The 23,879-nt window shown below is 38.9% G+C and overlaps 1 protein-coding gene across 5 annotated transcripts in view; it reads right to left on the bottom strand.

The window, feature by feature from the left end:
* The window catches only part of FMNL2 (formin-like 2), a 331,355-nt gene that overhangs the window by 123,056 nt on the left and 184,420 nt on the right, over positions 1 to 23,879 (bottom strand). For all 5 annotated transcript variants that reach the window (XM_010840000.1, XM_010840005.1, XM_010840002.1 and 2 more), the window contains exon 2: positions 18,820 to 18,903. In XM_010840000.1, the coding sequence (XP_010838302.1) occupies positions 18,820 to 18,903 (84 nt within the window). The remainder of the gene's footprint in view (positions 1 to 18,819; positions 18,904 to 23,879) is intronic.

Below are 23,879 nucleotides of genomic sequence, written 5' to 3'. Positions count from 1 at the left end.
AAATAAAGAGAGATGCCACATACATAGATGGGAAGAACCAATACAGTATTGTTAAGACTGTCAGTTCTGAAATTGATCTCTGGAGTCATTGCAACCTCAATCAAAAGACTTCAGGGTTTTTCTTAGAAACTGACAAGGTGGTTCTAAAATTTATATAAAAATGCAAAAAAAAAAAAATAGAATAGCCAAAATAATTTTTACAAAAGAACAAAGTTGAAGAATTCATACTACCTGATTTCAGGACAGTAATCAAGAGTGTTAAATGGAAAAAGATCAGTGAAAAAAAAAAAAAAAAGATCAGGAAAAAAAATAAAGATCAGGGAAACAAAATAAAGAAAACAAAAATAGGCCCACACATATATAGCCAATTCATTTTTCAAAGATACCAAGGTGGTTCATATAAAAACTACAGTCTATTTAACAAATGACTGAAATAACTGTATATACATATGGGGAAAAAGCAGTGAATCTCCAGCCTTACTTCATTCCATGCATAAAAATTAACTCAAAATAGATCATAGACTAAACATAAATATCAAAACCATATATTTTCTAGAAGAAAACAGAGGAGATAATCTTTGTCTGACTTAAGTGTGCAGATTTCTTAGGCTATAAAAATGAACCACTTAAAAAATAAAAGATAAACTAAATTCTGATTACCAGAAAAACTTTAATTCTCTGAAAGATACTTATGAATATGAAAATGCAAAGCACAAACTAGGAGAAAATATTTGTAAAATATATGTGACAGACTTGTATCCAGAATATATTTTTTTAAAACTTCTACCTAAAGTTGGAAGTAGGACCTGATACTTCTGGATTATTTGACATCAGCTCCAACTTAATGCTACCAATTTGTTTACTCTCTCATTCGAAGTTGGATGTTTTGATTGATTTTCTAATAAAATACAAATGTCTCAACAATAAAAACTTCAACAGTTCAGTAATAAGACAACCTGATTTTTAAAAATAGGCAAGAGATATGAACAGATCCTTCACAAAGGTAGTATACAAACGGCAAATAAGCACAGAAAAAGATATTAATCGTTAGGGAAAGGAAAAGTAAAACCACAGTTCCAGACACCAATGTGCTGTGCTGTGCTGTGTTTATTCCCTCAGTCATGTTCAACTCTTTGCAACACCATGGACTGTAGCTCGCCAGGCTCCTCTGTCCATGGGGATTCTCCAGGCAAGAATATTGGAGTAGGTTGCCATGCCCTCTTCCAGGGGATATTCCCAACCCAGGTCTCCTGCATTACAGGCGGATTCTTTACCAGCTAAGCCACCAGAGAGATACCACTGCTGCTGCTGCTACGTCACTTCAGTCGTGTCCGACTCTACGTGACCCCAGAGATGGCAGCCCACCAGGCTCCCCCATCCCTGGGATTCTCCAGGCAAGAACACTGGAGTGGGTTGCCATTTCCTTCTCCAATGTATGAAAGTGGTAAGTGAAGTCGCTCAGTCGTGTCCGACTCTTAGCAACCCCATGGACTGCAGCCTACCAGGCTCCTCCATCCATGGGATTTTCCAGGTGAGAGTACTGGAGTGGTTTGCCATTCCCACCACTATATATATCCATAAAAATGGCTAGAATTAAAAAAACAATACCCAAGAGGTTGTGAGGATCTGGAGTAACTGGGACTCTATGACACAGCTGGTGGGAATGCAAAATGGTCCAGCCACTTTGGAAAGCACAACTGGTAAACTTTGTTGTATATAAATTATACCTCAGTGAAGATGATTAAAAAACAGTAGCTCAAAGTAATTTATTTAATAATTTATTTACTTTGTTACTGAGCATGCTGCTGCTGCTAAGTTGCTTCAGTCGTGTCCGACTCTGTGCGACCCCATAGACAGCAGCCCACCAGGCTCGCCTGTCCCTGTGATTCTCCAGGCAAGAACACTGGAGTGGGTTGCCATTTCCTTCTCCAGTTACTGAGCATAGCTCTTTCTAAAAGCTGGTCTTGATATTTTGTTGGTCTCACTTGCCATAATTAAAAAGAAATCTACAAGCTAAATAGTCAACTTTGCCAATTAATACTTTGGTAATAAATAATGCACTCCAAGGGGGTCATACAGATCTCTTAGATTTACAATTCCCAAAATATTTACATAAGTCATTCATAATTCTACTTAAAAAAAATAAATTCTGGGAATTGTGTCACAGCTGTTTCCATCAAGGTCTGAATGTACCTGCATTCCTCAAATTATTACTTTATCTTCACTGACATTTCATGAGATTTGCTTTATCCACCAACCTTATTCAATCTGCCGTGGTTTGCAGCAACCCAACACACATCCCTATTTCCTAGACATATATTCATCTTTTAAACCATAAAAACAAAAGTAACATGTGCTACCAACCTGAAAACCTAAATCTTAAAACTAAGCTCCAGTTGGGACTTTTATTTCTTTTTAGATATTCCACAATTTCCTATTTAACATAATAAACACACACATACCCACTTCTTTCTAATAAGCCCTTCTTTTAATCTTCAGATCACAAGGTTCAGATAGTTTCAATCTGTGATCCACATGGTCAAAATTAGTCATTAAATCAGGCTCTCAGGCAGTGCCTGACAAGGACAGGCTAAAGAGAGACGTGGAAGCGGCTCCTTTGAAATTGGTCATCGATGAAAACATTTGCTAGCTGTGACAGAGATATATTAATACAATAACGCATCTATTACGGGTGTTTATTTCATAGGATATTAGATGGACTTGGAACATTGTATGTGAAACTATGAGCCCATACATCAATAGCCTAGTCAAGCCATTGGATCAAAGTTTTTGTGAAGAGGTAACAAATCTCAGCACAATGATGGTATTTCTAGCACCTGAAGATGCTGTAAAACCATGGTCTGGTCCATAGCTAACATCCATCATGTTGATACAGAATATACACAATCTCTTCCCCTACATACAGCTGTATGTATAAACCCAAACCACATTTCTAATTCACTTTCCTTCTATCTCTTTGCACCCACAACATCTACAGTCTAACTGGAAATCAAAACCAATTCCTTAAACCTATGGCTGATTCATGTTGAGGTTTGACAGAAAACAAAATTCTGTAAAGCAATTACCCTTCAATTAAAAAATAGATAAACTTACTTAAAAAAAAAAAAACAATTCCTATTTTTGCTATTTAAGTAAAATTAAAATGCTGTTTTACATGGCAGGGATAAAGACAACAGATACCTCAATTTCCTCAGTGACTTCAGAAAATAACTTCTTTTAAAACATGTAATTTAAAGTTCATCAAGATCTACAGTGAATGCTACAGATAAGTAGGAGAGAATATGGGACTGAAAGCTCTGTTTTCAATTTAGTCTTGGGACTTCCCTAGTGGTCCAATGGTTAAGAATCTACCTTACAACGCAGTGGACGTGGGTTTGATCATTGGCCTGTGAACTAAGATCCCACATGCTGCAGAGCAACTGAGCCCATGTGCTGCAACTAAGACCCAATGCAGCCTAAATAAATAAATGTAAAAGAAATAAATTAAACCTTTTTCATTGTGCTTGTATGTACTTAGTCCCGTCCAATTCTTGCAACCCCATGGACTGTAGCCCGCCAGGCTCCTCTGTCCACGGAATTTTCCAGGCAAGAATACTGGAGTGGGTTGCCATTTCCTCCTCCAGGGGATCTTTCCAACCCAACCCAGGGATTGAACTAGAGTCTCTTGCATTGCAGGCGGATTCTTTAACTGCTAAGCCATTGGAGAAACAATCTTTTCATTATTTATGTTTAAGATGATATCTTATTCTTTCCTCAAGCTCTTCTTTTGAAAGATTCAGCACTGTGTTTTCTGAACCACTAATGTCACAGCATCCAGCTCATCACTCTTCACAGTGTGTACTCAATAAATCACTTAACAATGAATGGATTGATGAAAACAGCCACAATCACATGGTGATCCAGGTCATCCACTGGCAGTTTTTTCAAAAAACTTTTCCAAACCATTATGGTGCTTCTCAGAACATAAAAATTTTCAGTATTTTTTTAGTATCAGCTCAACCACTTGCTGGATAACTTCCCAAAAGTCATTTGACTTATCTTTTTCATGAAAATTAAACAAAAACAACCTTCCACAGCAAAGGTGACGAGCTAGATATCCAAGGCTTAAAATAATGTAAAATAGTATTTGTACTATCTGGTTGAAATTCTTGGCTAATACACCTTAATAAATAAATTACCTCCTAAAAGATAGTATCAGAGGTCAAGCTCAGTGTAGCTCATATACATTTAAATTGACTCTCTAAGTCTTCCTTTCCTGTAATAGTATCCCCAAGTTTACAAAAGGTGCTTATACAATAAAGCTTTCTTCAAACAGCATAACCAAGTTGTCTGAGTCAGCTCAGGCAATTTAGTTGTTTTAAGGTGCGGGAAGGTGGGGAGTGGTTAGGGGGGCTTGTAATTCCACTTGTATTCACAGGCAGGAAGGCAAGCAATGTGATGTTCATGTTCATTTGGCAAAATATAAACTCTTCACATCAAACTGAGCCCCAGGCCTCTTGCTCTGGCTGCTCATGCCGAATAGCACTTCTGAGAAAGCATTCACATCAAGCTGCCAAAAAGGATTCCTTTAAAAAGAAATAATCTCCCCTTCTTGTTTAGCTGACCTTCTCCCCATTTTCTGTTCCTCTCTCGATCCCTGTGGGATAGGCCAGCGTCTTTTCTCACTATAAAAATTGTATAACAAAGGGCACCTCTGGATGAGGGAAGATGTAAACTGGCTTCTAGGTTCAGGCTTAATTTTTCATGACTCCAGAGATATTAAACATTAGAAAGCTCACTATACAAAGAGCTGGCATCTACTTCTCTGACAGTTCTCCAGTGTTTCAGAATCAAGAAATCGGAGGCCTGGAGTAAGTCATAATGGAAGAGAAACTTTGCTTTCTGGAGGGAAACTGAAAGAAAGGTGTCTTCTTTTTAAGAACAACAAACTCAATAACATTTCCTCTAGTTTGGAGACTTCAAGAAAAGGACAGTCCCTTTAAAATCTCAACCCAGAGACAATTCTTTTTTTTAATTTGGCAAAAATGTATGTCCCAAAGCCAATCATGCCTGGCCTGGTCCCCTACTGGACCTCATAATACACTGGTATTATACTATTCAGTCGGCCAAAGAGTTCACTTGGGTCTTTCCATAACATCTTACAGAAAAACCCAAATGAACTTTTTGGCCAACCAAATATTAACCATTTAGAGTTCTTTCCAACTCCAAATATGAGGTCATCTGTTTTGAGAGAACTCAGACTCATATCCTCTCTCACTCTATTCTTACCCTCACCTGTACAACTAAATGTGTACTCAATGGATAAACTAATGAATACATTAAAAAAAATTAAGTTGATTACAATCTAAAATGAATTAAACTATCAGACTATCAAAATTGGTAATCATAGCAGAGACTAGCTGTTTACTAGGGTCACAAAGAGTAGGACATGACTGAACAACAACACTTGCCACTGCCTGGTCCAAAAAACTCCCCAGGTGTGCGCCTCATTTTCATCTTTTGATTGCAAAGCTGAAACTTTATGTTGAAAACAGCCTTACCTGGGTCCCTGATTAATAATGTAGAATTTAACACCCCATGATCAACAGTACTAAATTGGATTGTTATGTGAAAGACAAGCTTGTTATGTAAATCATTAAGTGTCTTGGGTATCTACATAGTGGGTCCAATGGTGTCCCCAACCCCTATGTCATGTCCATATCCTAACTGGGAAAACCAGTGAATGTGACTGTATTTAGGAAAAGGGTCTTTGTGGATACAATGAAGTTAAGGATTTTGAGTTGAGATCACCCTGGAGGATGCAGGTAGGCTCAAATCCAGTGCTAAGTGTCCTTATAAGAGACAGAAGAGAAGAAACAGACACGAGGAGAAGAGTTTGAAAAGGCCATGCGAAGAGACTGGAGTTACACAGCCACAAGCCAAGGAATGCCTACAGGCACTGGAAGCTGGAAGAGAGAGGAAGGGTTCTCCGCTAGAGCCTTGGAGGGAGCATGGCCCAGCAGACAGCTTGGTTCCAGACTTCTTGGGTCTCCAACATCTGTGATAAAACACTCTGTAGTTTTAAGCCATGGAGTTTATAGTCATTTGTGATAGAAGTCCTAGGAATCTAACACAGCATCTGTGTGTTAACTAGCATTACTCTAACTTATACTGGAAGTTAATAACAGAAAAGGTATCAACAGCAAGTGCTGATACTTTTAAATCATAGTACATGGGACATTGTTAATAGGATGCATTCTGAGGATACAAAAGTACAAAAAAAAAGAATAGCCTTCACTTAGTTATTTTAGTAATGATATTGATTGTTATTTTGAAATTTTTAATATTATAGGAAGACAAATTATTGATGTTAGGAATCAAATACTTCAATGAGAAAATGATAATTATAAAATAAAAAATAAGTAAATTTATAAAAATTAATTTGGAAAATACCAGTATGAACTTACAATGTTTAGACATACATTTTCAAGGTCTAGATACTTAAACTGAGAAGCAAATTCACCCAGCAGCTGTGACAACTTAATAATATGACAACTTCTAATACCACGCCCCCAGGCAAAATAATAGGGCTCCTTGGAGAAATGTCTTATTCTAGGTCTAGTGCAAGGAAAGTACAAGTTATTCCTAAGAAATGACTTCTGCACCATAAAGCCAGCTTAAAGCATTAATAGGGTCATGTCAAAAGGACAGAGGAGCCAGCATGAAGTTCTCCTCAAATGTTAAAGTGCTGTTAACGTGAGCCTCAAAAAAAAAAAAAAAAAGCCCTTGTCAGGAAGCATTTAACAGGACGCTTCCTGTGTGCTGTTTTGGATCTGTCAGGAATTCTCAGCTCCTTATTAATTCCTGAATATTCAGGAATTAAGAGGAGAGGCAAGCCTCTCCCAGGACTGAGGAATCCAGGTATTTCCTTCATTAGTTTTTCTATATGGTGATAAGTACCCTCTTCCTTTTTATGAACCATACAGTAAAAGTGATTGTTTACAAATCTCTCTCCTCAATATGGATTGCCTATGTTTTGTAAGTCTGGAATTTTAATCTTTATCTTTGCTGAGAATAACTACTTTGTAAGACAGTATATATGCCCACACCATGTTGATTAAAACACCTTTGCTCCATCAGAGCTCTGGTCCCCATGTCTTTCTTTCTCTTTCTTTCTCTCTCTCTCTCTCTCCCTCTCTTTTTCAGGTTGATCCCCTGGAGCGCAGAAGCTCTCTGAGTTCACTTTCCTGCCCAGGTTTCTAAGACCCTCTCGAGAAGGTGCTCTGCACCTTCACCCCATTGAGAGGGAGTCTGAGGCCTTCGTGAACAGAGCAAGCCCCGTGCAGGGGCTTTATTGGCTTTCTGCGTAAACCAAGGAATATCAGCCTTTTTGTCTCTCCTTTACTTTCTTATCAGTCGACTCCGGACCACCAGGTTCTGGTCCATTAAAGGACCTCAACAAGCCCTAATGACTGAAATATACTGACTATGAAAATCCATGGCTTCACAATGCTATTCATAAAAGGAAGCCAAAGAGAACTCATTTGTCACCTTTTGAGGTATCAAACTAATGATTTACTGTGAGAAATGACGATTGAGGGAAAGAATTACAGGGATCATTATATTCCAGGGTAAATGAATACCAGATCAAACACTAGGTGCTAGCTTAATGTTGAAGGGAAATAAAATTTTAAAAACTCAGAGCTTTCTTCTTGCAAGTCTTTTTTTAAAAAATTTTTTTCTTAAATTTATCTATTTTTAATTGAAGGATAATTGCTTTACATACTGTACTGGTTTCTGCAATACATCAACATGAATTAACCATAGGTATACATGTCTCCTCCCTTTTGAACCTTCCCTCCCACCCCTCCAGGTTGTTACAGAGCCTTCTTACAACTCTTAATGCAACTGATTCAGCCAAAAATTGGTAATTGATTTTAAAACTCATGAGGTTCAAGGCTGACAGGTAACAAGATGGACATGTGATGCCAAAATAACAGCCCACAGATTCCTTTCTGCATGAGGAGAAAACATACAACAGAGAAATTAGGTTTTCATCTGCTTCTTTGACCTTTATTATCTAATGGTGAGATACATTATTTGTCTCATATTCCAGTCAAAAGATGTTCAGCACCAATCTACCATATCTTTACAACTAACTTCTAGTTAACAGGAAATTCAGGAGCTCAGACACCTCATCAACCAGGTAAATGCAGGAAACAAAACCTTCTACAAAATGGCTTACCTGGTCACTTTACTATATGAGCATCATGAATAAAACTCTGTTCTAGATTGAAAGAAACAAAGAACATAACCACTAGATGCAATGTGTGCCTGATTCTGGACTAGATTTTCATTTGAACAAAACCAGGTGGGAAGAATATTAAGAAAACTGTGAAATATGAATTGGGCAGTAGATGCTATTAAGAAATTACTTATTCATTTTAATTGTGATGACTTTATTTGTATACAAGAGAAAATTCTCATTTTTATAAGATGTACAGTGAATTTTTAAGGTAAACTAGAAAAAAAAAATCAAACAAAAAATCCAACTAATGCATAGTCAAAACGAGGATTACACAGAAGAGCAAGACCAAACAACCAAAACGGTAAAAGAAAAATATTAAGGGTTTGAAAGACAGACTTTATTTTTTTTTTTTGAAAGACAGACTTTAAAATGAATGAAACAGATCCCAAAACCTAGAATGATTTTGAAATAAACAGCATTTCAACACATCACAGGATTTGGGAAATATAGTAGAAATTCAAACAATTTAACACCAAATAACATTAAATACAGTAATAATGTCAGCGAGCCAGAGGAATCAAGGGGGAGAGGCAGAGGAGATGGCTGTCTGCTGAGGAGACAGCTGAAAGCCTCAATGAAGTGAGTGGTACTAAATACAGAATCAAAGCCTGGAACTTGGGGATGGAGGTTTAAGGCAGATTAAACCTAGAGTCTTGGAGCAAGAAGAGAGGGAACAGAGCAAGGGGAAGACTGTGGCTGCCCCACTATCTTTTCCCTCAGCTTCTATTCCACTGAGTATGCTATCTACTGTTGTTCAGTCACTAAGTCATGTCCAACTCTTTGTGACCCCATGGACTGCAGCACACCAGACTTCCTTGTCTTTCATTGTCTCCAAGAGTTTGCTCAAACTCATGTCTGTTGATTCAGTGATGCCATCCAACCATCTCATCCTCTGTCATCCATATGCTGTTCCAATGACTAACCTGGCAACTGCCACTGAAGCAGGCTACAACCCATCCTTCCCACCCTTTCTTATCACTCCTCATTTAATTCCCCTGGGGCTCCAAAGACAAACCCTCATGATCTGGAATCTGATGATCCATGAGAAATCATTTACTGGTATCCAGTAATATTTGCTTACCTAGCACAGAAGAGCTCTAACTGGCTCACAGAAACACGAATAGTTGAAAAAAAAAAAAAAGATATATGTATGCTCTTCAATATTTTAGGAAATTTGACTCTAGTGGCAAAGTGGCTTAATAAGTTATCCAGTAAGTAACTTCCTTGTATTTCAAAATAAATAGTACTAGAAATTAAGTGAAGGGTTTAAAAAGAATTATATTCTTAATGATTAAATACATTCAAATGGTAAGGATCAGTTGTGTTAAAAAAGACAAGAGAGCATGGTAAAGCTGCAAGATATAAAATTAATACATACAAATCCCTTGCATTCTTATACACTAACAATGAGAAAACAGAAAGAGAAATTAAGGAAACAATCCCATTGCAATGAAAAGAATAAAATACTTAGAAATAAATTTACCTAAAGAAACAAAAGACCTATATATAGAAAGTTATAAAACACTGATGAAAGAAATCAAAGATGATACAAATAGATGGCGAAATATACCATGTTCATGGATCGGAAGAATCAATATAGTGAAAATGAGTATACTACCCAAAGCAATCTATAGATTCAATGCAATCCCTATCAAGCTACCAACGGTATTTTTCACAGAACTAGAACAAATAATTTCACAACCTGTATGGAAACACAAAAAAACCTCGAATAGCCAAAGCAATCTTGAGAAAGAAGAATGAAACTAGAGGAATATACCTGCCTGACTTCATACTATACTACAAAGCTACAGTCATCAGTATGGTACTGGCACAAAGACAGAAATATAGATCAATGGAACAAAATAGAAAGCCCAGAGATGAATCCATCCACCTATGGACACCTTATCTTTGACAAAGGAGGCAAAAATATACAATGGAGAAAAGACAATCTCTTTAACAAGTAGTGCTGGGAAAACTGGTCAATCAGCTGTAAAAGAATAAAACTAGAACACTTTCTAACACTAAACACAAAAATAAACTCAAAATGGATTAAAGATCTAAATGCAAGACCAGATACTATAAAATTCCTAGAGGAAAACATAGATTACTCTCTGACATAAATCACAGCTAGATCCTCTATGACCCACCTCCCAGAGTAATGAAAATAAAAGCAAAAATAAATGGGACTTAATTAAATTTAAAAGCTTTTGCACAATGAAGGAAACTATAAGCAAGACAAGAAAAGACAGCCTTTTGAATGGGAGAAAATAATAGCAAATGAAACAACTGCCAAAGAATTAATCTCCAAAATATATAAGCAGCTCAATACCAGAAAAATAAATGACCCAATCAAAACATGGGCCAAAGAACTAAATAGACATTTCTCCAAAGAAAACATACAGATGGCTAAGACACACATGAAAAGATGCTCAACATCACTCATTATCAGAGAAATGCAAATCAAAACCACAATGAGGTACCATCTCACATTGGTCAAAATGGTTGTCATCAAAAAGTCTACAAACAGTAAATGCTGGAGAGGGTGCAGAGAAAAGGGAACCCTCTTACACTCTTGGTGGGAATGCAAACTAGTACAACCACTATGGAGAACAATGTGGAGATTCCTTAAAAAACTGGAAACAAAACTGCCATATGACCCAGCAATCCTGTTGCTGGGCATACACATCAAGGAAACCAGAATTGAAAGAGGCAAGTGTAACCCAATGTTCACTGCAGTACTGTTTACAATAGCTAGGACATGGAAGAAACCTATATGTCCACCAGCAGACGAATGGATAAGAAAGTTGTGGTACATATACACAGCAGAATTCAGCTGTTAAAAAGAACACATTTGAGTCAGTTCTAATGATGTGGATGAAACTGGAGCCTATTATACAGAGTGAAGTAAGTCAGAAAGAAAAACACCAACACAGTACATTAATGCATACATATGGAATTTAGAAAGATGGTAACGATGATCCTATGTGCAAGACAGCAAAAGAGACACAGATGTAAAGAACAGACTTTTGGACTCCGTGGGAGAAAGCGAGGGTGGGATGACTTGAGAGAATAGCATTGAAACATGTACATTACCATAGGTGAAACAGATGACCAGTCCAAGTTCCATGCATGAAACAGGGCACTCAAAACCAGTGCACTGGGATGACCCAGAGGGATGGGATGGGGAGGGAGATGGGAGGAAGGTCTGGGATGGGGGAACACATGTGCACCCGTGACTGATTCATGTCAATGCATGGCAAAAACCACGACAATATTGTAATTAGCCTCCAATTAAAAAAAAAAAAAAAGCTACCTAACACATATATATGGAATCTAGAGAGAGGGCACTGATGAACCTAGATGCAATGCAGCAATGGAGATGCAGATGTGGTGAGCGGATTGTGGACACAGTGGGGGAGAGAGAGGATGTGATGAATTGGGAGAGTAGCACTGAAACATGTCCATTACCCTATGTAAAATAGACAGCCAATGGGAATTTGCTGTATGATGCAGGGAGCTCAAATCTGGTGCTCTGTGACAACCTGGGGGTGGGGTGGGATGTGAGGTTGGAGGGAGGTAGGTTCAAGAAGGAGGGGGCCTATGTATACTTAGGGCTGATTCACGCTGATGTATGGCAGGGACCAACACAATGTTATAAAGCAATTATCCTCCAATTAAAAATAAATAAACTTATTTTTTTAAAGGGAAAATTACTCTCACCATACTGGCGTATCTGAGTACACTCGAGTACCTTTGTGCAGTAGAGTATCTTAGCACACTGGAGCACCTTAGAGCCATTGGCCTGGCTCAGCACCTGCTGAGTGGGAGGAAGGACCTTCCCCATTCCTGACCAGGACACATGCCAAGCCTGGAGAGCTGCAATCTAATCTCCCTGAAGTGCTAAACACAGGAAGCTGAGTCTAAGTGGGTATGATTTCCTGCCACTTCTTCACTCTCCCCTTTTTTGTTTTTGTTTTTAATCTCCTTCTCCCATATCATTCTATACAAGCAAAGTAAGGAAAGACCCCTGTCTCTTGCTAGGTTATAATGCCAAGCAAGAGCCAGCCATTAGGGGGCAAGGTAGAGCTGTGCCAAATCAACTCTCCCTTCCTCGCCCCCCACAAAAAACAAAATTGTGTGGCCTCCAGCAAAGTCACAGGAAAGCTTTCTAACCCAGCTCAGGTGTGGTACTGCTAACATTTTGGAGACAGGATTATATACATTCACGGAATCTATACCCATCAGTATTAGTCATCTGCAAGGTCCTGAATTTTTAACCACTTCCACTTACCCAGCAGAGGAAATTTATGAACCAAGTCCACCACCACCACTAAGTTCTATAGATCATGCCCCTTCTACACCAGTATCGCCTGAGAAGCCAAAGAATGAAGCCTTGGTGATAGCCCCTTACCCACCACAATGTTTGTTTTAATGTATTATTTCCAGGTCCCTAATAACTAAAAAGGCTCATGACTGGAGCTTGGAATTGGTGTTCTTGTCTAAGTAGCCAGAGTGCCCTTGGCACTGGCCATGTCATTTATATTTTTGAGCCTCCACTTCATCAACTATAAAGTAAGTTAGGTGAACAGAAAGGAAAGGCAAACGGACTTCTGCTTTACTTCATATGATCCAGTACAGTTAAATTTTCTTTTCTTTGACAAGCATGTAACTTTTCTAGTAGAAATATTTAAAGAGTGGCTTAAAATAAATGACTTCTAACAACCCTTCCACATATAATAATCTTAAAGTCTTAAGTTCATCCAGATCTCTAAGGTCCGTATGTGCAGCCTCCACCCTTCAAGCGTGGGAAATAGTCAAGACCCCAAAGCCAACCAGTACAGCATAGGATCTGAGTTTAGGGAGCACAAGGTCTGTGTTTAGGGAGCAGAGGGTCTGTGGTTAGGAAGCACAGGAGCATGAGCAAGGGCTTTCCCTCTCTGTCCAGGTAAAAAGACCAATGAGAAAGATCTCTTACTGCTACACAGCTTGTAGTTTTGTGTGCAGTTGCCACAAGAACTCAGCATGTCCAGCTTTTTACTCTCACATTGTCATCTCAGGCTATAATAAAACTAGCTCATTGCCCTCACTGAGTCCTCTGCCTGCTGACTACAGCACAGAAATAACTTCTCTGGCATTCACCTACCACCATCCAAAATCCAAAAGAAAAGCCTCTCTTTTCTCAGCTTCTATCTTCCCACTCAGACCAGAGTTATATGGTTTTCCCATTTCTAACCTCTGAGACCTAGGTGATGTTGGTTAAGTTCAGGTCATCTTCACATTTATGCAGTAATTCTAGGAAAGGACTAATGGATACTGCTGAAATACTGTTACTGTTGAAAACTCTTTAAGATTTACTCTCTTTGCTCCTGAAACCAGCCAGAGAACTGGATTTTCAGTTGACCATGGGAGGCGGAGATAGAGCTTCATCACAGACATGCCCATATAAACTCCTCCTTATATACATCAGGCACCTTGCCCTCTTTACTAAAGTTTCCAGAATTAAGCAATGAAGTTTAGTTTCACTTATCACAAGCAAATTACATGAACAGGTAGAGGAAGGCGAAAAGGATAAAGAAACAGCAAATCTATACTTCCAAGCTGCCGTTTCTACCTTCTTCCTCCTGCCTTCTCTTCTTTCTTGTCCACTGTCCCCCAAACATTATTTAGCTATTCTCTCTTTCATTCAACACACTTTCAGTAAGCACTAAGCCAGGTGGTGGAGATGTACCAATAAACATGGCCCATTCCCTTGAATAGGTGGAAGCCGTGTTTTTAGTCGCTCTTGGTGGAAGCTGTGTTTAGTTGCTCAGTCATGTCTGACTCTTTGTGACCCCATGGACTGTATGTAGCCTGACAGGTTCCTCTGTCCATTGGGATTCTCCAGGCAGGAATACTGGAGTTGGTTGCCATGCCCTCCTCCAGAGGGTCTTCCCAACCTAGGGAATGAACTCGGGTCTCCAGCATTGCAGGAGGATTCTTTACCGTCTGAGCCACCAGGGAAGCCCAAGAATACTGGAGTGGGTAGCCTATCCCTTCTCAGGGGATCTTCCTGACCCAGGAATCAAACTGGGGTCTTCTACCTTGCAAGCTGATTCTTTACCAGGTGAGCTACCAGGGAAGCCTCTTGGTGGAAGAGAACTATCCAAAGACTTATAAAATAAGTGACAGCCTGTTGCAACCACCTGAAAGTATGAAAAAATTGATGATTCCAACAAAATGGTGAATTGTATTCAACGGAATTCGAAGCTGAATCACGATAAGACATTTATTCTGACCCTCTGTATACACTTCCTAAAGGAAAACAGTAGATCTGCACAATGCCCACAGCAGATAGAAAATTTTAAAGTTATTATCCGTGACAACATAATTTTTATTCAGCAATAATTGGATATGTTTTATGTTCATCTTGTTCAAAAAGAAAGTTTATCAAACTTTACAGCTTCATACAATATTTTTTGTAAGTGAGGAAATCAGTGTGGAGGAAAAACGGGGGCAGGAAAAATTTGATGAAGCCATGAGATAAGACTGGCAAATAGAACACAGCCCACCAAGATACTGTATGCTGGGTGAGAGCTGACCACAAACCTAGCTCTGAGCATTCTGGCAGCCAAGGGTAAAAAAGGAGAAACATGACCAGTTCCATGACTCACAGTGTCCACGTAATACTTTTTCATAGGACTAAAACCTGAAGTAACCTCTCCCTAGGTCCTCCAACACTCATGTTCACATTCTTCCTTTCAGAATTAAATTTCTTTAATATCCAATTTCACTTTTCACACCTTGCCTATAACATGTATTTTAAAATAACAGATAATATATCTTCATTATTTGCTTTAAAAGAAATAAAACTATCATTTGTATTTAGTATGCTATTCTGCACAAAGCCTCAGGGTCCAGAGAATGGCTTGTGCATCAGGCAGCAATGATAAAACACCATGGTCATTGTTTTAAGACTTCACAAAACAGAAGTTCACCTTGATATTTTCTTGGACTGAAAATCTATAGCTATGGCTTTTCCTGACTGCATCATCTGCCATGTGTTTAAATCGTATACTTGTAGAACATGAGGACTGATTCAACACAGTAAATTTTCCTGAATTTTTTGAAGACAAATTGACACTAAAAGTAATCATGGGTCCAATACTTAATACCTGGGCTGCTCAGCAGCAGCAAAAGCAGCCACACCATTTATGAGGCACTTACTATATGTCCAGGGTTAGTCTTTGTACTTTATATACATACCTCCAATCTTCAAAATAGTTTAAGAATGTTAGTATTAACTACATTTTACAGATGATGGGAAAAAATGAAGATCATTAAAATAGCAAATATCTTTGTTTTTAAATGTTGTATTATACATGTTCAAAAATTCACAAAAGTTGAGATTATACTATAATCTAACATATTCCACCAAGATTCAACTAAAGATTTTCCCAAATTTCCTTTACACACCATTTTTTTGATGAAGTTTTTTATAGAAAAGTCTTAGTCATATAATTTCACCCCATATTAGTACACCATTTTTTAAAAATAAAGACGGATCCTTATTTAATCCAATGCCAAAGCCCAACAAAGTCAATGATAATTTCTTGGAATCATCTCATAATTACTTTGGAGTCACAAGTCAAATATCCCAAATTTTCTCTAAGTCTTTTTACAGTTGGTTTGTTCAGATTAGGATCCAAAGAAAATCCACCCATTTAGTTATTTCTCTTGAGTTTTCCACACCTCTTTTTTCCCTATCTCTGGTTGCTTTAAGCAAATGTCTCTTTTGAGGCGTGATTCACATATCATAAAATTCACACTTTTAAAGTGTATAATCTTAATATATTCACAAGACCATGCAATCATCACACTATGTAATTCCCAACACTATGTAATTTGCTGTGAGTTTTGTCACACTAAAAAGGAACCAGCACACATTAGCAGTTACTGCCCATCCCCCACTCCCAGGCTATGGCAACCATTAATCTACTTTCTGTCTCAGTGAGTTTTTCTATTCTGGAGATTTCATATAAATGAAATCACAAAAGCAAATGTATTTTGAGTGTCTATCAGATTAGGTACCATTGACAGATATAGATAGGTACCATAAATACATATGACATAAATTCTGTCAATAACAGATAGTCAACAAATACCAACGCATTATATTTGCCATATAAATACTACATTATGAATGCTCTAAACTCATGGTTTTTATCCTTCACCTCACAAACATACATAGAAGAAACAGAATTCATGTATGTGACATACTAATGGGTTACCTATATGTGACAGGAAGTCCAGTTTTCTGCTGGCCATAATTCCCACAATAACCAACAGTTAACCAAAAATGAAAGTTCACCATAATGGTGGCTCAGTGCCTGTCTTACAACTCCCAGCTTCCTCTTGCTGTCAGAAAAGCATACCAGAATGCAAGTTGGAGAAATAGAGATAACATGTATTTTTACATTTATTTTTAGTATACCATTCACACACTTTAGCACATTATAAGGAAGGAAGTAAAGAGCTAGTGGTTAAGGGAACAGCCCCCAGAATGCGCATATTCTCCAGGGTCAGACTTGTACACCCCTTTACCACATAACAGCCATGTGACCTTTGGCAATGATTTAATCTCTAAGTTTCAGTTTCCCTGTATGTCAAATGGAGATACTAATGAGTATGACTGCTTTCAAGATTTAACACAAAACTTTTATGAAGAAAATCTGCTTACTAAATGTTGGTTAGTGGCAGTAATACTTGTGATCATTTCACTATTTTTAACAAATCACATATGCCACTTCACAACTGACAGAGCCACTTCCGTTTGCAGCTGTCAGCATGTGTGAGACTGACCACCAGAGAGGAACGGATAAAGTAGCTCAATCATCCACACCCTGGCATATTAACATTGAAGGGAAATAACAACCTGAACTTGGAGAATTTGAAACTCAGAAACATTAAGATAACTGACTTGTTACTCCCCTGTCTCAAGATCCCCACCAGACCTCACCACCAACTCTATGAAGCTACTTATGGACTGAGAGGAGCACAGGTATTAGAAACGTCCGTCACCAACAGGCTTTCCTTTCCGGTACGCTGGAGACAGAAACCACCTCCCCAGACAACCTTCCTTTGCCTGTGCTCTAGGCTTCCTATCATACCCAGGATTTCTAACCCCCTGCCTTGGATCTCTCTCATTTGTGTGGTTACCTTTCCTTTATACTAATTATCACTATACTATTTGTTCACTAGCATATTTCCTGGCAATCATTTTTCCTGGCAATAATAGACTTAGGTAATGTTTATTGAAAGTTAAGTCTTAAGGAAGAAGATTGTATCTGTAAAACTTTATTCTTTTGCCTCATGATCCTAGGCAATAAGCTTTCTCTTCAGCCTCTATCTACTCGTAGGGCTCAATATAGCATGGAGAAGAGAGGATGGCGTCCTCATCCTTTTTTAGTTCAGGAGCTAAAGTGAAACAACACACAATGGGTGCTTCAAGACGCTCCATGAGAACTGCAGACATCTATTCCTTAGGGAACATGGACCCTCTACCTTTGAGGAACAGAAAATGCCTCTGCTCCCCACAATCTGTCCCGCAGCAGAGACCCAAGGGAGCTGAGTTAGGAATTACAACACTCCCAGGAATTTCCAGGGTGGCAGGGGTTGCAGAGAGGGGCACTACCCCATGAAGACATTCATGGCACAAAGTCAAAGAGCTAATACATAATATACACAGTCTAACTTTAGAGGGTAAGCCTTCTAGACTTGAAATAACTAGCTGGTACCTAGCCCAGGAGTGAAGTACCCCCAAAATTACTACCAATTACAGCAGAATATTATGTAACATTTAAAAAGAATGTGGTAAGGACATGTATACTGATGAAAATATCAAGATACAGAAGAGTATTTGTGGGTATTCACATATTGTTTCTAAAAAACAAAAACAAACTAGACGGAGATACTTCAGTCTTACCAGTGGACCTCTAAAATGCAGAATTTGGAGGGTAGAGAGAAAGAAAATGGAGAATTTCCCTTTTTATTTTATATCCCTCTGAAGAGTATAAATTTGTTATGAATTAATGATAAAAACACCTGCTGGAGATTTGCCAAAATATGAAATAATTTTTTTATCAGCCTAAGTAACATCTCTTTATAAACAATTCACCTTCTGGCATCAATATGTATCAACACACATGAAAAGAAAAGCCATCTAAATTAGAGAACCTGAATTATTCAAGAAGCATAAACTGCTATGCAAGATAAATAGAAAAACAGATCAGCTACATTTGATTTGACCACTTGACCAGATTTATCAGAAATTTTACATGAAAATCATTTAAAAATCGAGAATTAAGATAATGCAAGACTAAAATGTCTTTTTCTAACTTTTTCTTTGGTCATGAGAAACAGGAAGGCAAATCACAAAACAGAAATCCATGTATCTCTTGGAAAAAGTCTGATATATTTAGGGTATAAATCTGGTTCTCTTTTCTATGTGTTCAAAAAGCATCAGTGTTTCTTACCTGATCACAGATCAGTTCCCACTTTTTCTCATTGTCATACTGCCGCAGCAACCTGGCTTTGTCAGGGGGTAGGTTCATAGCATTCTGTAAGAAGAAAAAAAAAAAAGAAAGAAATATGTCACATCTCACAACAAGAATAACAGGCCACTCATGGGCAGGCCAAAGAATACTACTATGGTTCTTTAATGACTTCAACTCCTAGCATCTGATGAAATAGAAACACCCTATACAAGCCATTTAAATATCAAATTGCTTGAATGGGAGGAGACAGGCTCTGAAGTCCTATGTTGGGACACTGGGGTGATCTGCTCTGAACTACAGATTTGCATTTCAGCAAAAGTAATTACTTCTTCACTTAATAGCCGGCTCCCAGTCTTCTCAACAAAGCACCAGAGGTTATTGAGAAGGTACTGTCCCAATTTTCTTTTCCAGGGATAAGAGTCTTCCATTTTGAACAGTGGGAACTTGATTTTGTTATATCCTTATCAAAATTTGCTCCCAATTCCTTTTGAAGTACTACAGCCCCACCAGACACAGAACAGAAAACACTAAAAGAAAACTCAACGAACAGAACCATTGATAGATAACATCAATAACATCAACTTTGACTCGCTTTGATAGACTATGAGTAAGGGAACAGATGAAAGAAGAGAAAAAAACAATGCAACCAGTTTTTGTCCCCTCTGTGAGAGGACAGCACTCCTTCATGACATAGGTTAATATCAGTAACCTCTACTTTCAATTTAGCTGAGAAATGGGGTTTGCAGTGAGAAATGGATCATGAGCTAAAAGATGTCCAGACATCAGACTTCATGAAACCCTCCTCCATTAATAGAGCACACTTTCTATAGTGTTGATGGTAATTTTCCTAGGGCTTCCCTGGTGGCTCAGTCAGTAAAGAATCTGCCTGCAATGCAGGAGACCTGGGTTTGATCCCTGGGTTGGGAAGATCCACTAGAGGATGGCACAGCTACTCACTCTAGTATTCTTGCCTGGAGAATCCCCATGGACAGAGGAACCTAGCGGGCTGCAGTCCATGGGGTCCGCAAAGACATGGACACGACTGAGCAACTAAGGACACACTCAGATACATACACATTAGTCAATGTCCCAAATAACCAATCATATACATTTTCAAGATACTTGTCTTGGGTCTGATGTGATTTCAAGATACTTGGGCATGGAGCATGTCAGAAAGAGAGAGCCCCAGAAGAAATTCCTACCTTTTCCCCTGGTCTCCCTAAAGCTCCCATGCTTTAAACAACTGAGCCAAATATTCAACTAATTTCATATATTAACTGTCCCATCTAATCCCTTGTATCAACACTCTAAATCATATCTGGCTCATAATAAATAATATAGCCCCTTGCCTGGGTCAATATTTGAGTAGACAAATGTAGAGGTCTTGAACTTATAATGCTCAAATCCCTAGCTCTCTGGAGGACTTGGACTTACAGAGAAATGGTTCCCCTTGCCACTATTATTGTCTCATGTCATCCAGGAAAACAAATTTAATAGAGCCGAGGGTGGGTGAGTTATTCTGACTTAATAGCAGACAATTAACCTTTGATGATTTTGACTGATATAACTGAAGCAATTTCCCCAAAGCTCAATCTAGTATCCAGACTAATGTGCATAAGGAGGTAGTAGATATGTACCACTTATCAATTTGAGTCTAATAACCTTTTTCAGAATATTAATTTTTTAATAACCCCAAAGCTTACAACATTATTAGAAAATCTTTAGACTCCAGAGTTTTCAATGATACTACCACAGTTTCTCCATAAAAATATCTAAAATGGGAAAAATATTTTCATATGGCCTATCTCTATGGAATATCTACTTCAAGTAAAACAGAAAATAACTACTTGTATTTATTGGCAATTACGCTTTTATAATATTCAACAACCACCCCTGAGATAAAGCAAAGGAGAATTCCATACGTGTCTTTCTGAGGGAGCCCAACATTATTGATTATTAAATAACCAGCCCATAATTGCTTATTTGCACCCAAGAGATAGATTATTTCCTCTTAAACTGATTTTGACCCTCATGTTAGTACCCCTGGGTGTGCATTAAATATGAACAATAAGATTAGAAGGTAGATTAATGAGTTTTTTCCCCCGAGTCTTTATTAACCTCTCGTGATACAAAGCGGTAACACAATGAATACCTAAACTCCTACAAGATGCCGAGCACTGTATGGGCACTCTGTATGCATAATTTCATCTTCGTAACAAGCCCATGGGATAGATATAACTTCCCCAATTTTACAAATGAGAAACAGGCCTAGGAGTGCTTACTCAAGGTTAGACTTCTTTACAGAAGAAAACAGGACCTAAACTTAGTCTATTGGACTCCAAGGACAAATAGTAAAAATGCCAGGCTTTTTTTTTTCGGGGGGGGCGGGCATCAAAGTAGAATGGCAAATAACTGACTTTCTGTTAGTACTCCACAAGACAATCACGCAGAAGCAGTATGCAAATAGTGATACGGAAATTAGATGCAGGCCCTGTTGTTACTGCAAAGAGAAAGCCAAGATAATCCTTTCTGGATCAACTTTTCTTTTAATAAAACAGTCCTTCATTCAAATGTTTAGGAAGCACCACCCTAGCACAAGCACTGTGCTCCACAGCACAGTGGGGACCCTAACAGATAGAGCCCCCATGGGGCATCATATTCCAATGAGATGAAGGTGAAACAAACTAATCTTCTCAAACTCTGAGAAGTCCTGTTAGAGATTATCAGAAGGCAACTTATAGACTGAACTATCTGCAAAGAGGGCTTCCCTGGTGGCTCAGATGGTAAAGAATCTGCCTGCAATGCAGGAGACCTGGGTTTGATCCCTGGGTTGGGAAGATCCCCTGCAGAAGGCAATTCTTACCTGAAGAATTCCATGGACAGAGAGCATGGAAAAGCTATGGTTTTTCTAGTCATCATGTACGGATGTGAGACCTGTACCATAAAAAAGGCTGAGAGCCAAAGAATTGATGTCTTCAAACTGTGGTGCTGAAAAAGACTCCTAAGAGTACCATGGACAGAAAGGAGATCAAACCAGTCCATCCTAAAGGAAATCAACCCTGAATTTTCATTGGAAGGACTGATGCTGAAGCTGAATTCTTTGGCCACCTGATGCAAAGAGCTGATTCATGGGAAGGACCCTGGTGCTAGGAAAGAATGAAGGCACGATGAGAAGGGGACGACAGAGGATGAGATGGTTGGATGGCATCATTGACTCAACGGGCATGAGTTTGAGCAAACTCCTGGAGATACTGAAGGACAGGGAAGCCTGGCATGCTGAAGTCCATGGGGTCGCAAAGAGACAGACATGACTGAGTGACTGAACAACAACAACATCTGGAAAGACTTCCTAAGGAAAAGATAACAATTAAGGTTAAGTTCCAGAAATGAGAAAAGGTGAGTCAGGTAAAGAGTGGATGGCAGTGTTCTGGGCAGAGAAAACAGGGGAAAGATGCTAAGGTAAGGAACAGCTGGATACATCAAAGCTGAAAGTGAGTCAACATGGCTGGAGAGAAAACAAGAGAGGAAATGAGGGAAAGATAAAGTGGGAGAGGTGAGTCAAGGCTGGGCCATGTCCAGCCATGTAGGACTGGAGTCAATACTTTTCCTTTGCTCTACAGTGCAATGAGAAACCAGTGAAGGCTTGTAAGCATGAGATGACATAATCAGGTTATGTTTTACAAAGATTATCATGGGTGCTTTATGGACAACTGATTAGAAACAGCACAAATGGAATCAGGGGAACCAGTTGGGGGTAGTTCAAATGAACGGCAGCAGCCAGGGCAGTAGTTCGAATGAATGCCAGTAGGCTGGGACAAGGCAGGTGAGATCTCGACTGAAGCAGGTGGATAGGTGTCAGAAATAGTATGTGAAACTGACTGGATAGACTTAAGGGCTGAGGGAGAATGTTGAGTGTTAACACCTGGTTTCTACCTTGAGTCACTAGGTGAACGGTGGTTTAAGAGGGGCACGCTGCAAAGGTGGCAAGGATCTGGAGGAGGAGGTGAAGAATAAGATCTCTAAATGGCCCTAACTGGTTAGGTATATGATAGCTAAGAAACATCCAAGAAAACACTCAAGCAGTCAGGTAGATGTACAGTTCTGAAGGTCAGAAGAAAGGTCTGCATCTTTCTGAATGAGAAGAGTCCTAAGTCTTTCTGAACCTGAGAACTAGTTATCATCAGCACCCACACATAAAAACACACACTCGGTAATCATTCACCAAGCATTTAAAATCAACCCTTAACCAGGTCAAGCCTCTGAGCAGTTCAGGTATACATTACCCAGCTTAATAAATCTATAAGGACTGTGAGGAAGCAGCTCCATTTAAAATCAGACCCTCCACAGAGGCCTGGTTAAAGTTCAGGGATGTTGTGATTAGCTGGCAAGAACTGCCCTTAGACTTTCTGAGAATGCATTCATTCCTTTTGAGCTGTATAGGGCAGGCCTTGGGAATCCAAGCTAAACGTTTGTGCAGGTAACTCCTGAGAGCCCAAGCTGTTTTCTGAGGAATCTGATGTGAAGAGTCCACTCATTAGAAAAGACCCTGATGCTGGGGGAAATTGAGGGCAGGAAGAGAAGGGGACAACAGAGGATGAGATGGTTGGATGACTTCATCGACTCAATGGATGTGAGTTTGGCAAACTCTGGGAGATAGAGAACAAGGAGGCCTGGTGTCCTGCAGTCCATGGGGTTGCAAAGAGTCTTAACACAACTTAGCCACTGAACAACACTGGCTGTCTCTCCAGGCTCCACTACTGTCTGTATAAAAATGGACTGCCCTTCTATTCGGCAGAAAACGTACAACTTCCAAGTGGTCCTAACCCCTGTGACAACTCAACCTCATACATACTTAGTGGTATCTCAACACAGAGCACTCCTTCTCTCCATTTTTTTTTTTTTCCTTTCCGTAGGTAAGTAGTCCCTTCCCTTATTACCTACCCTACGGTCGGAAACTTAACGTTCCGTTAACCTTTTAACCGTTACGTTAAATTAAGTCGACTAGTCGTACTTAACGTAAACGGTTAAAGTTTTAACGT

This window comes from Bison bison, unplaced genomic scaffold, assembly GCF_000754665.1.
Source record: "Bison bison bison isolate TAMUID 2011002044 unplaced genomic scaffold, Bison_UMD1.0 scf7180017864139, whole genome shotgun sequence".
Classification (NCBI taxonomy): Eukaryota; Metazoa; Chordata; class Mammalia; order Artiodactyla; family Bovidae; genus Bison; species Bison bison.
Note: the sequence above shows the minus strand (reverse complement) of the source record. Positions and strands in the feature narration are given on the sequence as shown.